The following is a 12,388-nucleotide window of genomic DNA, read 5'->3' as shown; positions in this document are numbered from 1 at the left end:
GCATTGCATCCTATTCAGTGAAGGGAAAAAATAGGTGGATATGGATCTTGGGTCACAAGTAGATGTTTAATTTTGCAAACTCCTCATCCACACTTCATCACATACATCACATCAAAGATATTCTAGTTTTAGTTCACCATTTGTTTAGTCTGTTCTGGGGTGGGAAGATGGTTTCAGAGATGAGACTTCTGAAAGAAGAGAAGATCTCAGTGGGAACAGGGCAGACTAAGGGAGTCTCTTAAGGCAAAGGATCAATTCAGTAGAACTCGCACTTAATTTCTCCTGAAAAAGCTATTAAACCAGCAGTGTCTGTAAACACTTTTCCCACAAGGAACTCCTGCACTTTTAAAATGCTCATTAATAGGATTGTTTTATATGCAGAATGGGAGTGGGGGTATTGAAGTTTTTCTTACGTGGTATCTTAGTGTCCTGGTTTCTAAGTGATTTATATTGTGAGAAGTTACGAGAATTATGGAGCTGTAACGGTGTGGATGCCAATATTGGTGCTATGTCCAACTCTACCAGTGGATGGCACTCCCTCGCAGTCAATAGTAGTAGATAGAGGCACCTTTGGGAATATAATAAATAAGAAAATTAAAGTAACAATAATATTTTGCATTCAAATGTTTCTTCTTCAGAGTGCTTTACAAATATCTAAGTAAAACGTGCCAGATTATACGATAGTTCGTACTTTTTCCCCTTAAATGAGGGGGATGGTCACACCTTGCAGAGAGCCCAACTCATTAATTGGTTGGTGGCGTTTCTCTTGAGGGGCTTGAAGACAATTTGCTGCAGGAGTTGTTTGCTGCATCTAAGACATCCTCTTGAAGTTCATGAATTGGTCCCTGATTCCCACACAGGGCTGTGGGAATAGCACTATCACTGATCTTTTTCAAGTAAAATTTTTAAGGCATGTTGGATACTGATTTTGTGAAAGATAAGAGTCATTTTATTTATAACCCTTGAGTGAGTCGACATACTTCAGAAAAAGTAAGGGTCATCCAATGAAATTAATAGGCAGCAGGTTTAAAACAAACAAAAAGAAGTACTTCTTCACACAACACACAGTCAGCCTGTGGAACTTGTTTCCATGGGATGTTTGTGAAGCCAAAAATATTATGTACAATCTGTCTCTTAGTGAGAGCTTCATACAGAGCTTTTGATTTCTTCCTGCATCATAGATAAGCATAGAACATGTACTAGTGTCATACTGCATATCAGCAAGTGTAGTAGAATCTTGTTATAATAAAGTCAGTTGTTTAAAGAACTTCTCTTCTGGTTCATAAACAGGGCTGGAAGTCAAGAAGTCTGCTCTCTATGCCTGACTCCACCACAAACTAATTGTGACACTGGGCAAGTCAGTTAACCTCTCTTGTATTTCAGTTTCCCAACCTAAAGACTGGAGGTGAAGAATATTTACCTCCCAGGATTACTGTAAAGATAATTGCATTAATATTTGTAAAGCGCTGTGAAATCCTGTGGTGGAAGTTGCTATAGAAGTGCAGAGTATTATAACTACTGTAATTGTAATTGGAGTATTTCAGTGCATTTAAATAACATAAGACCATAGTCCAATTGAACTTCAATTGGCTTTTCAGCATATGAGTTCAGTCATTTTGCTATTACACTGACTTTTCAAAATAAGTATAAAGTATAAGTTAAAAGCATAAAAATCTGCTGCTGTTATAACCAATGTTTCTGCATTTGCCTTTTGTTATCAGTTTCTGTTTTGTCATTGTAACACTTCACAGTTTTTTTTTTTAAATGTTTTGTTTCCTTGGTTTTCTTCATTAACATTTCCATTGCTTATTTCTTGTACCAGTGTACTGTGTCACCTCACCTAAGAAGGACGATAGGTATAGGGAGCCTCCGCCCACCCCTCCAGGATATATGGGGATTTCTTTAGCGGACATAAAGGAAGGATCACCCCATCACCCACACTTAAAGCCTCCAGACTATAGCGTGGCAGTGCAGAGGTCAAAGATGCTACATAGTGACCTCTCTAGACTTTCATCAGCTTCTCTCAGTAGTGAACCAGTGGCCTGTATTTCATCGAAGATGCCTCAATGGCATAAACGGCAACCGTCCCATCCTAAACTAGCAGATATGACTGACGCAGATAGTGAAGAGGATGGTATGTTAACTAACTTGATAGATGTTAAATGAACTGATATGTAAGTCAAGTCTCATTACTGTGCGAAGTGTTACCTCAAAATGATGTTCTTGAGTTGTTCTCAGTAACTCTTTGAGATTGAAACTGTTTTTAAAGAAAATGTATTTGTTCAAATTAAGTGTGCCTTCGTATTTTAAAAAGCACATGGCGCAATCATGTCACTAAATGGGTTCTTTATCAAAATGTGTGAGATCTGCAAAAGTGTAATTAAGATACTCTAGATCAGTGGTTCTCAAACTGTGAGTCGTGACTCCAAAGTGGGTCATGACCCTGTTCTAATGGAGTTGCCAGGGCTGGCATTGGACTTGTGGGGCCTGGGGCTGAAGCCAATGCCCGAACCCACAGCCTGGGGCTGAAGCCAAAACCCAAGGACAATGGGTTACAGGCCCTCCACCTGGGGCTGAAGCCCTTGGGCTTCAGCTTTGGCATCCCTGCTCAGGTGGGTTCAGGCTTTGGTCCCCCTCCTGGGGTCATGTAGTAATTTTTGTTGTCAGAAGGTCATGGAGCAATGAAGTTTGAGAACCCTTGGGCTAGATCCTGTACAGTGCTATCTTCTCCTTCAATTCTACATCCTTTGTCTGACCAATTCTGATGCCTTAAAAGGACAGTGTCAGGTTAAAAATTATATTTAAAAAATACCATATTGGATTATTAATTCTTGAAGAATATTTGAAATCCTAATTACGATTCACTTCTTTGCATTTCTCTCAATCTGGACAGTGGAAACAAGTTGGTTCCACTTTTGGTTTTTCTTCCATTTCTGGTTGGTTTACATTGCAGTTGTCATGTGCAAATGTTGCAGGAGAATGTTTTAAAGCTTTTGGGGAACAAATACATTAATGGAAACTTTTCTGTTGCTCTTAGGTTTTGTAAAAGTTTGTTTTTACAAAATTTGAAATTGGGGCCAAACTTGAGCTGCCACTGCCTTCTTAAACTAAATTCTTCTACACCCTTCTTTGAAGTGACTGTCAATACTGCCATAAGCAATCCATGCTGCTTGCAACAAAATATATATATATATATATATATATATATGCTTCAGAAAGCTGTTCTTGTGTTTGTAAAAGATGACTCCACACTAATGTATCGGTGCTATTCTTTCAATCTTCCAATTTGTTATGCATTAGTGTTACCAATCCTTTTCCCCACTGTCAATGAACTAAAGCTTTTAAATTAGAATATAGTACTGACTTGCTTGAATTTCCATCTGGCTTAAAAACAACATGCATTTAGAGTCAAAGCCTTTGTGATATAAGGCAACCCTATTTTTGCATTGCATGATAGTAGAACATTCTGTAGTGTATATTACTCTTGTGTACCATGATTCCAACTCATGAGCTATGAGATTAAAAGATAATGATACAAAGAGGCCAACCAATATTTTATTCCAAATTTTTGAAATGAAACTTATTGTACAGTTCTAGATATTTTTCCTTTTTAGTTTTAAAATGTTTGGATAATTTTATCATTTTAGAAAATTGCTTGCTCCTCCCCTGTCCCATTCCGCATGGTTTGGAGTCACTGGAATGCATTTTCCAGTGCATTCAAAGTAATAATTTGAGAATACTCAATTTCATCTGTTTTTCCGTGTATCTTCATCAAATGGCTAAGAAACATGTAGGATGGTAGAGAAACGTTTTGAATAAGAAAAGGAGGACTTGTGGCACCTGTAGCTCACGAAAGCTTATGCTCAAATAAATTGGTTCGTCTCTAAGGTGCCACAAGAACTCCTGTTCTTTTTGCGAAGACAGACTAACACGGCTGCTACTCTGAAGCCTGTCTTTTTGAATAAGGATATTTATTTTATTCTGGTCATTTGATTAGATTCTGAAAACATTACATGGCAGTACAATCTCCACAGAATCACTAGAAGTAAATGGTAGGGGTTAGTCAACGTATTGAATAATGTACTGTATGTTCATGGCAGATGTCTGATGTAACAATTTACAATGTTTTTCTTGTTTTACAGAAGGTGAACAAGTATCAGCAGTCTAACCGTTGGGCTATCTATGAAAACCACTTAAAATCACAGGGGACGTGGGACTATGAACCATATGATTATGTTAGCTAATGCTGACAACTTGCTGCTACTAACCTCAAAAGTTGTATTTGCCTCAGTCATGGACAATATGAACCTGGCTGAATCATAAATCTCTCTAACTTACTTCACTCTACCACAGTCAGCTATCACAGCCTAAGGAAACTATTTATGCCTGTGATATAAATACCATTTCCAAGGAGTACAGACTACCTGAGTACTGAAATCAGCATGATGAGAAGGACCAATCTTAGTACGCTGGGACCACCAATTGTCAAGAACCACTTGAAACTTAGAAGCATTCTTCTGTATAATCCTTTGGTAGATTTCTGTGATATATATTTTCCACATGACTTATAATTCTAAAATTAAGAATGTTATTTTACATACTTAAGCAAAATTGGGGACACTGCGGCATTATCTGAAAAAGTAATTTATTTATTTGGAGTTTATGGAGGGTTTTCTTTTATTTGTACTGGGAGTGCTCTGGTTGGCTAGTGTGAACACTGACAAAGAAAATGGGTACTAACTTAGATACATGTCAATATTCTTTGTGCTATTGAAACAGACACAGGTAACAAGGGGCCTACTAACTCATTCAGAAATACCCGGATTTGGGGTGTGTACTTAATGTAAATGGAATAAAGGATTTGGAAGTTAATGTGCATACAGCAATGAAACACTGCCATCTCTTGGTCCTGCTCTAGAAAACCCTGCATAATATCTATGGAATTCTTTAACTATCAGCCTGCTGGGAAAATAACTGGAGTTCTTCTCCCACGTTCCCCCAAATTAAAGGTTTGAAACATGGAGGCTGTAGTTCCTGTGAAATTATTTGGTATGTTCAAAACGTTCCAAGTAGGACTGTAAACAAATTTTGCACTGCATAGTGCAGCATGTAAATCACATTGTTCGCAATAGAAAGTAAAATTAGTGCTCTGTGGGTTCTGTGATCATCCTATATTTTTTTTCTACTTGTAACAAAATTCAAATATTTTAGGTACTGGAATTATTTAAAAGGAAAATTGTCACCACTCCCATTAATGGAGTAGAAATAAAGTGTATTAATATAGCATTTTAACCATAGGCCATTGCACATAATACAATAAATACATACTAATTTTATATCAACACAAGCCATTATGGAATAATATTTGTGAAAGTGAACATTTTGAGATATAGTACAATATAGTGTATAATTGATTCTGAAAACCTACAGCATTCATCCAATTAATTAGATTAGAATGTTTCAAGTTTTAGAGTGAATCCTGGCCAGGTTGTAATCAGTGGTGGTTTTCATTTGGATGGAGCCAGGATTCACCTCTAATGTTCTTTTTGTACAATTAGGGTAAGCTAAGTTGCTTGCTTTAACTTTACTTAGCCAACCAGAGTACATGGGGTAAAACTGGAAATACGTGCATTTTTTTTTCTTGTTCTAGCACAGGATAACCCAATCAAATAATATAATTGGAGACGAATGTGTGGATCTGTGTTTTGACATTTTACTTGTAAATCTTAATGGGGATGTTTACAGACTAAGTTAGACAGATGTTTGTCATTTTACAGGTGCCTCAAAGAACTTCTATATTACGTTATGAAGAGCTTTAAAATTGCTTTTATTTTATTTTTTTCCTCGTGTAAGGCAAATGCAGCATTTTCTGAAAATGACACAAGTACCAAAAACAACCCAAAGCCTTTGATGTGCATCACCCGTATCTATTTGGGGCTGATGTTTACAAACATAAGAATGTGTTCGATCAAACTTTTGCTTGTGTTCGTGTGTGTGCCAGATTTAATATTATCCTGTGGCTGGAATGTACCCTGTATTGATCCTTGTATCCTGAAGTCCTAAATCAGTCAAGAGCAGTAATGTGGGGAGAGGCTGCCTAATTCATAATTAATTGATTGACTATGTGTTAGATTTTTGGTATGAGCGTCTGAGGAGTAAATAGCTGAAAAATCATAGTGAAAAGCAGATTAGCTGTTTCTTAAAGGATACTTTCTTCTTCGTCAAGGCCTTAATGTGTACAATGAACTTGTGTAGGCCTTAATGAATCAAGATTAATATAAGTGTCAAAATGGTCTAGGGCAAAATGGTTACTTTCAGCATATATAATGTTCACTTCTTAATACTTAAAATTATGTCTTACAGGATATAAATTGCAAATTCTAGTAATTCCACAGTAAACTGTAAACATTTGTTAGCTTCTAAGTAGCGTACAAAATAGGCTTACCATTTAATCAGAAAATCATGTTTTGTGCCAGATAAATTAAGTCCTAAGGTTTCAGTGACCTCAGATATTGATTTGTAGTTTATTTCAGCTTGTTGAACAAACGTAAAGGATTAAGTCTTTGTTCTTGAGGTGACCTCCTTTCTATCTAAGGGCCTGATACTGCTTCCACTGATGTCAGTGGGAAAACTCCCAATGACTCCCATGGGAGCTGGATTGGGGCCCTCATCTGGTATCCATTAAGACAGCCATGTGATATTGATTACCCATTTAAACTTGGTGTTTGCACATCAACAGCATCATGCTGTTCAGCAGTACTTTTCAGGACACTGTTTTTAAAGTGAGTGAAAGTCTTGCTAATCATATTTTCCGAATAGACAGTACAACTAATGTAAATAAATCATGCATAAACTATTGATAAACGAGCTACTTTTTCTGCTTCTTCTGACTTGGACAGTGTGGCTTGCATCTGCTTGTCCTTGCTGTGACTTCATTTGTTTTTTAATTCAACTGATCACATTGATCGGGGGAAATAGCCAAATGTAGTGTGTCTTGTATGGATTTGAAGAGACGTTATCCCTTTTTTCAGCTTTGAAAATTGTGAATTAAGACTGCATAATTCAGGTTTTACGTTGTTTCATGGAAGTGGTATCTCATGGAACAAAAAAATGTGAGCTGACTTACCTGTGCAGCACTCTGTCCCTTTTGATTTCTTTCTGTTACACAGCCCTAACTTCTGCTGAGCAATTCATGTCCCCACTAATATTCTTCCTCCACTTACTCTTTCACTAATGGTTTGTTTGCTCATAAGTGATGAGTGAAGGATTTGATTAAAACCAATTTGATTTTTTTGCCTGCATTGTGATATTTCATTGTGCAATTAAAATCTCAACCTTCCAAACCGTTCGGAAAGAACCTTCCAACCAATTGTAGTACCTTTGACTTAACTGGCCTCCACATAATGAAATTAAACAACTGAGCTTCTGTTATATTAGTTTGCCTGTTCCATAAATACAACACAGTAAACTAAAGGGGAATTCCTTCAGATATGCTTCCTTTAAGTGTTGGACAATAAGAGGAGTTGAATGATCGACCGTCATTACCAGAGTGGGAATATGAGGCCTTTTCTTGCTCATGTGCATCATCTAAACTCACTGAGCAGAGTCATTGGGGCCAGTGAGGCTTCTTATGTGGGAGATGATTGCAGGGTGAGATTCATGGCTTCCTTCCAATTCTCACAGGTCGTGATTGTGTGATGTGCCGAGTGTCATCCTTTCCAATTGAAGTCAATGGGAGATGGAGGTTGGCCAGCACTTCCAAGGATTGAGCCTATAGGAAACAACCTTTGCAGAAAGACTCTGCTTTCTATCAATAATTCTCTTGCAAAAGATAAATCTGAAAAGTTTTTCTTCATTCTTTCTCTCTCGGATCACATGGTTGCAGACAACAATGCAAATATATATCATTTTAAGCTTTTGTATATTAGAATTAGTTTTTTTTAAAAAGATATACTTACGACTGCCTTCAGAAAAACAGATCAGAAAAAAAGGGATACTCTCTCTTTAGAAAAGCTTTATACATTATATTTAAAAATGGGGAGAAAAATCCATCTTGAGTTCCCAATTCAGCTTTAGCTTATGTTGTGCTTTTTTGATTTATCTTTATTTTTATATACCTGGAATGCAGTTTAGCTTGGTATTAATACAATTCTAAATATATGAGCATATTGGCAACAACTGCACAGATGTAATGATATTCCAATAGCAATTGTACTGCACAAGTCAGTGATTGTAAAGTATTCCGTAACAAGCAACGTGTCTCCTATTTTTTGATACCTCTTACACTTATGTCTTTTAGAAAGACAGTGCCTCTGTATGCTTTTTGTACTTTTACTGAGTGATTGTAAATATTTGTTATATTTTTGGTTAAGAGAATGTTTAAAAGTACTGTTTATTATCCAATCTACTAATATGTTGGAATCAATAAACAATCTACATACATTCATTGTTTTTAAGCTGACCTTCTTTGATTATAAAAGTGCGTAACTGAGCGGAGGATTCCACTGTGACAGAGTTCAGTCCTAGGGATATGCAAAGTGTGCAGTCAGAAGTGGCATTTGTTGCCTGCGGCACCACCTTCAGCCCTGGTGAGGAACAGCAATTAAGTGAGTGTTTCTATTTTAAATAGGAATAAAAATAGGACAGAGCAATGGGAGCCTGGTTTGGGGGGTGGGGAGGGGGATTGTGGAATTTGGCACCTAGGTGTTGGTCAGATTTTCTTGACTAAACGCTTAAGCCTGGGTCTGCAGGCAGAGTGACTGAGACTGAAACACAGAGCTCATTGCTGTTCTGCTGCATGGCTTCTCCCCTCTTCTACAAATGGGCGGGAATCTTCCCTGTGGCATTGGGAGGGGATAAAATGTTGCTGCTGGGGGCTCTAGGACAAGGACCTGCTGCTCACATCAGGCCACCAGAAGTTTTGCCTCCAGCCATGACACAAGTTAACTTAGATTCAGCTTTTCCCACTAAGGGCTTGTCTATACTTATGGCTAAATGGGCACTGTTGCGGTGGATGCAGCCGTGTCGATTTAGCGGGTCTGCTGAAGACCCGCTAAGTCGATGGGAGAGCGCTCTCCCGTCGACGTCTGTACTCCAGCTCCCCGAGAGGTGGAAGGTACGTTGGCAGGAGAGCGTCTCCCATCGACACAGCCCAGTTGTGTAACTGAGGTAGCGTAACTTAGGTCGCCTTACAGCTTTAGTGTTAAACCAGCCCTAAGTTTGTTTTCCCCTTTGAATTTGCTTTGTTCTTTTCCATAGTAGTGACCTCCTTTCAGTCTCTAGCTCCCATCTCCCTCTCCTCAGCGGAAGCCCAGAGGCACTAACTCTCTGGGTCCTCTGGCCCCGCCCTCACAACCATGGAGCAGCCAAGTTCAGGAGGTGCTATGCTTGTACAGCAACCTTTCAGGAGTGGCTACAGGCGAGCTGTGGCCTGTCTGCTTCCAACCAATCCTCATTCACCCAGGGCACGTGGTTTTGGGGTCAGACAAGCATGTTGGGGCCTACTCCCCCAGTAAACCTGCTATGGGAAAGCGTAACCAGGAGCACCAGTTTTGCAAATGAGGGACCCCACACAGTCTGCTCAGAGGTGAGGCTTACCTGTTCCTGAGGCACCATGTCCCAAAAGAAGCAAGTGCCCGCTTAAGGAACTAATTTACAACTTTGATGAGTAAGTCACATAAAACGGGGTCTCAGCCTTTCTCCTGTCGGGTGACTTCTAGCTGTGCTCTGCTTCAGACTCCCTTCCCCTCGGCCTGCAGAGAAATGCTCCTGGCTTTGCCCTACCGGTTCTGTGAAGCCCTGTCTGTCAGCATCAGAGCACGGACTGTGTCCCCAGACTCTCACTCTGCCAGGGAAAGGGCTCTGTGTCACCCAAGCAGGAAAGGATCTCCCCACCTCCCACTCCACAGACTAATCTTCAGGCTAAAGGGAGCGCTCCAGGCAGGCGGTACACAACAGAAGTACATAAGGACTCCATTTCCTATGTACCTGCTCTAGCATGGGATTACAACAGGGCAAGTGAGAAATGCCCTTCCATGTACAAAACACCCTCTGTTTTACTTAGGGCCAAGTGGAAGTACTGAAATGGGCACCAGACAGGTTGGAAAAGTAGACAGGCTTCCTTCCAAACTCCCAGGGCTTCCTACTGTGCACTTCCCAGATATCTTCAGTTGAATAACCCCAGACTAGGACAAACCGTTTTACCTGCCTTCTGTCATAAACCACTGGTGGAAGCACGGCATTTAAAGAATAGTGGTGCAAGTCTCCATGCACCCACCTGCCACTCCCCACACGTACTTCCTTTGGAACAGGAGGGTGGTGGCTCATAAGAAGCCTGATACCTCGGGAGGGCAAGAGGTTCCTTCACTGCATGCTGTAATAATATAACCAATAAGACCAAACCCTTAACCAGTCAAAATAGAGGCAGGACGGTCTCAGAAGTACAGGAAAATATCTTCCCTCCTAGATCCTAATTCCTACAGCCACAGTCTCCTGTTCAAGATTCTGGTCAGCCTGGCTCTTTGCTCAAGATGGACCCTTTATTTGCTCCTCTTATTCTTCTCATTGAGCTGGAAACACCCAGCGGCCTTTCCTTGTTTTGAGATTGCGCAGAAGGGCAAGTGGATTATGTGGGTGGTTTTTCCCTCTCTGAGGCAAGAGTAAGTTGTGTCGGGCTAGCTTCCAGTGCTGCACAGCCACATCTTTTTACACAAGCTGATGCAGTGTTGGATGTTATTTATTATCTGTATTATCATAGCAGATAATACGTAAAAGTCCCACTCATGGACCAGAATTCCATTGAGCAAGGTACAGGACAAAAAGACAGACCCTGCACCAAGGCTAGATGTACCTGTAACCCTTCTGCCTGTCAGAGTTGGCAGCAACAAGGGCCGGGTTCAGTATCTAGGGGATCCATTCCAATAACACAATGCAAAACTGGCTCGAGCCCTCACCCAGTGACCTGAGACAAATATATACCACCCCCGCTGGGCGCCTCCAAGAGGCAATACTTCCCCTCTCGCAAGCACATAGTCTGAGTGTAGCAAAAAGCCTTTTAATAACAGAGAGAAACCATGTGGCATTATGTTGGGGAAACACCACCAACAGGATTCATAACACAACCCATGAGCAAAAAACCCACCCCAAGCAAATTGGGGCATGTCCTTTCCCTTTAGCTCTTGAGTCCAGCAACCCAAAATCACCCAAAGTCCCAAAAGTCCAACGCCTCAAAAGTCTCTGTCCCTGGTCAGGGCAGCCCCAGAGTTCAAAAGTTTATCTGCGGAGTTTTACCTCCCAACCTGGGTGGAGATGGGGGAGGGGTTAAGGGGCACCTTACGTGGTCCAAAGCTGATGGCCCCACCTCTCCATGGGGTTCTGCTCTGCCAGCCACCCCATGGGCTGCTCTAGGCATCCAACAAACTGCTCTGCTCCACCAGCCGCTCCGCTCGCCGTCCCACGCTCTGCTCCACCATATATCTTCAGGCTCCCCCACTACTTAACACAACACTCAGTGATTTCAGCTCTTAGTAAATTTAGCTCTTTTGTGATTTCAGCTTGTAGTAGGGGAGCCTCAGTGCTGGTGCACCATTAGCCCAAAGTGAATTCAGCACAGCAGCCTGTAACTAGACTCCTAATGGAATCAGAATTAGCTCTGCTATTCCACAGTGGAGAGAGGAGGAAGTGCAATTAGCATGTAAGGCCCTCACCAGAGAGCCCATGACACCAACCATCAATACTTGTTCCTAGCCTCTCTCAATTAACAGAGTTTTGGAACCCATGTCCCTTGCCTAGAGAGTGCTACTTAGTTGATGGCGAGTCCCTCCATCATAACAAAAGGCCAAGTACAGTTCCACTGTCCATGATTCCCATAATCAGGGTAATAACAATTTATTCTTCCTGCCCCAATAACAGAGACACTGGGGATCCCACAGCAGCCAAAGTGACCATTTGGGCAGCTATGGCCTCGTTCTAGGTGGGGTGAGTGTGCCTGTGCAAATGAGATCGGCCCCTGAAGTTCATTTCCACAACTTGCCACACCTCACCACCAGATGTCAGGGTGGAGCTCATCCTGACTCTGCTTACATCCCCAATCAGTGCCTGCACCATGACTAAATGTTCCCTGGGCCCTGTCTCTCCGTTCACACTGACTCAACATCCACCCGTGAGGTCTCTCCTGGGGTTGAGAAGGAGCAGACAGATTCTAAACTTTTCTGGGTCGATTCTTGCTCTGCGCTCATCACCATAGTATCTGAGCGCCTTCCAGTAGCGCATTAAGCGATTCGACTAGCATCTGTCGCATGTTTTCTCAGTCCTCTCCCAGCGGAAGAAGTGGAGTTCTTTCCCTTCCCTACAGTGAGCATGTCACAACCCCTTTTTGCTTTTTAGCCAG

The 12,388-nt window shown here is 41.0% G+C and overlaps 1 protein-coding gene across 15 annotated transcripts in view; it reads left to right on the top strand.

Annotated features, from left to right (window-relative positions):
* The window catches only part of RAPGEF6 (Rap guanine nucleotide exchange factor 6), a 238,253-nt gene extending 229,811 nt beyond the window's left edge, over positions 1-8,442 (top strand). For 12 of the 15 annotated variants that reach the window (XM_075131297.1, XM_075131295.1, XM_075131296.1 and 9 more), the window contains 2 exons: positions 1,823-2,134; positions 4,143-8,442. In XM_075131297.1, coding sequence (XP_074987398.1) covers positions 1,823-2,134; positions 4,143-4,168 — 338 coding nt within the window. In that variant the 3' untranslated portion in view covers positions 4,169-8,442. The remainder of the gene's footprint in view (positions 1-1,822; positions 2,135-4,142) is intronic. The other 3 variants (XM_075131300.1, XM_075131299.1, XM_075131298.1) reach the window with 1 other exon arrangement.
* Positions 8,443-12,388: the final 3,946 nt, after the last annotated feature.

Source organism: Caretta caretta, chromosome 8, assembly GCF_965140235.1.
Source record: "Caretta caretta isolate rCarCar2 chromosome 8, rCarCar1.hap1, whole genome shotgun sequence".
Taxonomy (NCBI): Eukaryota; Metazoa; Chordata; order Testudines; family Cheloniidae; genus Caretta; species Caretta caretta.
The sequence above is the reverse complement of the archived record's forward strand: the minus strand, read 5'-3'. Positions and strand labels throughout refer to the sequence as shown.